Raw genomic sequence first — 6,000 nt, forward strand, 5'->3', positions numbered from 1 at the left:
GCAGACAATTGCTGAGTCACACAGGCGTCCCACAAATTGTCAATTTAAAAAGTCTTTTACTCTGAAATGTGTTTTTTAATCCATTGCCATTTTATTTTTTATTTATTTTTTATTATTTTATTTATTTATTCATAGAGACACACACACACATAGAGGCTTTATTTATTTATTCATAGAGACACAGGGAGAGAGAGAGGCAAGAGGCAAAGACACAGGCAGAGGGAGAAGCAGGCTCCATGCAGGGAGTCTGACCTGGGACTCGATCCAGGGATTCCAGGATCACTCCCTGGGCTGCAGGCGGCGCTAAACCACTGTGCCACCGGGGCTGCCCTCCATTGCCATTTTAAATCCTATGACAATAGATTCATCAGATGATATTGTTTTCACTTTCTTTTGTGTGTGTGTGTGTAAATTTATTTTTTATTGGTGTTCAATTTGCCAACATATAGCATAACACCCAATGCTCATCCCATCAAGGCCCCCCTCAGTGCCCGTCACCCAGTCACCCCCACCCCCCACCCACCTCCCCCTCCACCACCCCTAGTCCCTTTCCCAGAGTTAGGAGTTTCTCATGTTCTTACTGCTGAGGAAACTGAGGAATAGTTTGTAAGTGGAATAAATTGTCTAGGATCTTTGATTCAGTCAAAGTTAGACCCAGATTTTATACTCAGGTTTTTAGACTCCAAGGAATCCATGCTTTTTAATGGTACAGCTGTGGCACAGTGAATGCACCAGCCTGCCCAAACACGAAATGGTGAATTCAAGGACGTTGATGATAAGCTTTTGGTATATAGCTTCCAGACTCATGATCTGCTGAAGGAGTTTTGTCAGAAAACAGGCCAGAAATGTTCAAATAGTAGGTAAATGTGTTTAAAGGAAAGATACTTTTGAAAATCATAAATCAGAGTAGCCAGTCCTGAGTCTCTATGATCTATCAAAACGTGCAGTAAGATAAAGAGAACCCTGACCTGAAGCAAGTTTAAATATGATCTTCTCTTTCTGGCTATTAATAGCATCCTAGTCTTTGGTCATTAAGCATTTATGGGACCCCTAGATTGAAAAAAACAAATTTAATAATATGCATGAGTTGCAAATTCAAAACCATTTTCCGTGTAATTTAAAATTGTAAGAAGATCTTTGCATTTATTTGAAACATATGCATACATATCTATATATCTATATATACCTATATTATATATCACTATATTTCATATAATATCTTCATATAGGGATCATACAATCTATAAATATAAATGTATGTATATTTATTTGTATCAGAGTTACCAATTGTGTATAGTAATCTTTATTTATAAGTTGCTCCTCAAGTTCATCAGAACATCTGGGATTAGAACTCAGGTCTTTAGGCTAATTGAAGGAAGGAACCTGATATATGGGTATCCATCATTTCCTATGACCCTTCTCATGTTGTTTTATCTTGAAGACGCCTCCAAAATGAGTATCATTGTCCTCATTTAATAGAGAAACTAGTGAAAGCCTATACATAAGCTACATTGTGCAATGGGTTCGTTGTATTTAAGCTATACCATGATTAATAAGGATTGACTCACCCAAGTTTTGCCTAGTATAATTTATGATCCTTGCTACTGGCAAAATGTTATATGATGTTTCCATTGTTTTGAGTTAATTTGGAATGGATGATCCCCTTGGGAAACTAACCCTAAATTACTTTATTATTATTTTTTAAATTTTAGTTAATTGGAAAAACTATATGAGATCTCATAGGCTTACAAAAAGCAGTTTACTTAGCCTTTTGGGACCAAGCCAGACTTCCAGGTCAGTAGAAAGTTGTGTTAAGTCAGTCACAGAGTAAAGTTAGGATGTAGTACTATTCTTTTTAATAAAGGTGGTTTGTTAAATTACAATATGGAACAGTTTTATATTGTCATATTTTCCCAAGAAATTAGCATATCAGGAAAAGAGTATTTACACTATGCATCTTTGCTTTTCACATGGCATATTGTTAATATAGCTAGAGAATTCTGAACTGGAAATTTGGAGAGGCAGAGTCTGAACTTTTGTCCGTGTTCTGCCTATAACTAGTTATGTACCAAATTAATGGCTTTTTATGCAATTTTTTTTTTATTTGAGAATTGGGAAACTCAGTAATTTCCTATGGACTAAAAATAAGTTGTATGCAGTGAACAAATATAACAGAAATCACATATTAAAAATAGGCATCTGATAGTTTTTGAAGAGGAAAAACCAGACTGTAAAGAAAAGTCTTTCTATTTATTCAAGTCACTTCTTTAATTTCATGAACATAAAAGCCTGGTTTCTACTGATGATAACTTTCTTCAAGGCATCTTTCACCTCCTTATTCCTGAGGCTGTAGATCAAGGGGTTCAACATGGGAATGATCACTGTGTAGAAGACTGAGGCCATTTTGTCTGTGTCTAGGGAATGATTTGAGCTCGGCTGTAAATACATAAAGATGAGGGTCCCATAGAAGATGGTGACTGCCAGCATGTGAGAGCCACATGTGGAGAAAGCCTTGCGCCTGCCCTCAGCTGAGCGCATCCTCAGGATGGCAGAAATAATGTACGTATAGGAGACGAAGACAATCAAAAGGGAAGAAATGAACATGATCCCAGCACAGGCAAAGATCCACAGCTGTTTGGAGTGAGTGTCTGAACAGGTTAGCCTAAGGAGAGGCATGTCATCACAATAGAAATGATTGATGATATTGGAATGACAATAGGAGAGGCGAAAAGTGAGGATGGCATGAAATAGTGCAACCAGGAAGCTATAGCTGTAGGGAACAGCTACAAGCTGAATGCGGATTCCTGGGGACATTACAACCATGTAGAGGAGAGGGTTACAAATGGCCACGTATCGGTCATAGGCCATGGATGCCAGTAGCAAGCACTCAGCAGTCATGAAGGCCAGGAAACAGCCTAACTGAGCAGCACATGCATTGAAGGAGATAACATTTTGTTTGTACAAGAAATTGCCAAGCATTTTGGGTGTAATGACAGAAGCATAACAGAAATCGACAAAAGCTAGGTTGCTAAGAAAGAAGTACATTGGTGTGTTGAGTCTTGAGTCTGTTCTAATGACTAGGATCAAACCCAGGTTACCTACTACTGTGAAGAGGTAGATAGATAAGAAAACCACAAAGAGGGGCATCTTCAACTCCTGACGATCTGTGAGGCCCATGAGAATAAATTCTGTCACTTGGGTGCAGTTTCTCTGGGCCATGTGTCTTTGGCGTATCTGGATAAGGAGAGGAGAATTAGGTCTATTTTAATTAAATCAAATGTAATGTATAGCTCCCTCTCCTCCCCCACCCAAAACTCTCAGAACCCAGTCTCCTTTATGGAGACTTCATTACATAGTCCTGACTGGTTTAAGTCATCGGTCATTGGCTGATTCAAAGCCCAGGCCCCCACTCTAGGGTGGAGTCCAAAAATTATGCCTTTAATATAACAAGACACCTATTCAACCTTCACCTTTCTGAAGCATTTTCAGAACTGTGAACGAGGACCAAATCTATCTGAAAAATAAATACTTCTTATAAATCATTACATCACAATGTTACAAAAATAAGAGACTAAAGTTTCAATCATGGCAATGCAATGTACTAGCAATTGTGTCCCTTTTCAAAGCGCTCGAACTTTCTTGGCTTGTTCGGTAAAATTCAAAACGTGGGTAACCTTCTGAAGGAGTAAGTGTAAAATTTCCATTGGGGCTCATCCAATTTATTACATCTCTGAGAAAGAAAGAAGATGCCCTGGAGCTTCTAGCTCATTTAGCATTTTTATAATGAACAGTTGCTCTTCTAATGACAGATAACTATTGAAAGATGGTATTTTGTTGAGATTTAAGTCAAGAAGAATAATAGAAGAAACTCTTAAAATTGGAGGACCTGTATTAGAATTTGGCTTTGTTAGGGTGCCTGGGTGATTCAGTTGGTGAAGTGGCTGACTCTTGATTTCTGCACAGGTCATGATTGCGGGTCTTGCAATCTAGCCAGCATGGGGCTCTGTGCTCAGTGGGAGAGTCAACTTCAGGATTCTCTCTCCTTCTATCCACCCCCTAGCCTCTCTCAGATAAATAGATCTTTAAAAAAATAGAATTTGGCTTTTTCACTCTCTAATCACATAAACTTTAGGATGGCAAAAATTCAGTTTGTTCCTCTGTTTCTAATCTATAAATGATGCTATTTTATGTGTAAAAGGACTGTGAATATTTAAAGGAAAGTGTTTATCCCCAGGCCAGGGCAGATACAAATGGATTTTATTTTATTATTTTATTTTATTTTTAAAGATTTATTTATTTATTCATGAGAGGCACAGAAAGAGAGGGGCAGAGACATAGGCAGTGGAAGAAACAGGCTCCTTGCAGGGAGCCCAATGTGGGACTTGATCCCAGGTCCTGGGGTCACCACCTGAGCCAAAGGCAGACGCTCAACTGCTGAGCCACCCAGAGGCTCCACAAATAGATTTTAAAATAGAAAATATTATGTTAAAAATTGTTCCTCTGATACATAAAAGGTAAATGTACAGAGAAGCAGTGTAATCACTTTGAAAATTCATTGGCAACAGGGTAGACAGTGCTTGTGGGTCAGGCTACAATACCTTCAGGTCTTCAAACACAGAGGTTATTGAACAAGAAAAACAGAAAATTCTTAACTGTTAGATGGAGACAGCCATAAAATTTTACATGCAATATGTCTTTCAAATTAAAAAAGGAAAAGAGTGTCTTAAAATTTTAGACCCTCAAATATAGTCTTAGCAAAGAATAATTAACAAAAACAAGATATATAGCCTAATTAATATATTTTGCTATGTCAGGAAACAGATGAAAGAATACATCAAGGGAAGGTAAATATTCCTCATAAAGCTAAATATGGAAATCAAAAGTACATTTTAAAATTGTGTGTGTGTGAATGTTTTTACCACTTGATATGGAGATGAAGATAATCTCTTTGATGATATTGATCATAGCTGCCAACTACTATTACTTGGGATGAGTAGATCATTAAAGCTTTTAAAAGTCTAACTAGTGATCCTACCAATACTTAAATTCCATTCTGAAGTAATTAAGCAAGCTTTTGATTAGAAATGTTTTCTAGAAAAAAAAATATATATTTTCTGATCCCAAGATGCTGAGGAAGGCTTCACTGTTTGGCAGCTATAAGAACTTCAGTATGCATTTCATCTTATCTTGAAAGGAGGGTATACATATCTATGCAAATATCTTTGAAGGCATATTATATATGATCTGTTACCATGTAACCCATGTTATATTATATTCAAATTCCACTCATATGTCTTCTCTCTGTTACAGGAAGCACATGTAATCTAATCAGAATGATTGGGTTTCAGTTTTCAATTAACAACATCCCCTTTAGTCTTCCTTACTTCCATATGTCCTTTTTCATACGTGCTCATATCTACTAGGTGAATGCTGGATGGAGAGCTGGAAGGAAAATTCCTATTTATCCCTCAAGGTCTATTCAAATCCCACTTCTCCTGTAAAGACTTCTCTGATTTCTAATTTCCATGCTGTGTGACCCACCAGTTTTCTTTTTTGTGCTCCAGAAACATTTATATATAACTTATTTGCATATTATCTCCCATTTCTGGCAGCTGTCTGTTTTGATATATCTCTTCTTTTTTTCTATATATCTTTTCTTTTAAAAACGGCGGGACCGACCGGAGCAGCTCGGAGGGGCTCGGGAGGCGGCTCCGCGGAGGGGGCTGCGGGGCGGGAGCGCGAATCCAACAGCGCAGGCCCCGGAGCACAGGGCGCCGGGACACAGCCCAGGATCCGGCCTCCCCCGGGACAGGCAGAGGCCGGGAGGGCCCGAGACAGCGAGGACGCTCCTGCCCCGAGCTGAGCAGATCAGCGGCCCCGCCCCGGAGCCTCCAGGCCCTGCGGACGGAGAGCCGAGAGCCCCGAGCCCCGTAGTTCCTGCGGAGGCTGAATCCAGGCTTCCAGAGTTGCCATAGCAACTGCTGCTGTTCCTCCTGGGGC

At 39.1% G+C, this 6,000-nt stretch overlaps 1 protein-coding gene across 1 annotated transcript; it reads right to left on the reverse strand.

Annotated features, from left to right (window-relative positions):
• Positions 1–2,259: 2,259 nt before the first annotated feature.
• Positions 2,260–3,219, reverse strand: LOC129514929 (olfactory receptor 1044). Its single transcript, XM_055333620.1, has one exon. It carries the CDS (start codon positions 3,217–3,219, stop codon positions 2,260–2,262), a length of 960 nt encoding a protein of 319 aa, XP_055189595.1.
• Between the last annotated feature and the right edge of the window lie 2,781 nt (positions 3,220–6,000).

Source organism: Nyctereutes procyonoides, unplaced genomic scaffold (genome assembly GCF_905146905.1).
Source record: "Nyctereutes procyonoides isolate TBG_1078 unplaced genomic scaffold, NYPRO_anot_genome, whole genome shotgun sequence".
Lineage (NCBI taxonomy): Eukaryota > Metazoa > Chordata > Mammalia > Carnivora > Canidae > Nyctereutes > Nyctereutes procyonoides.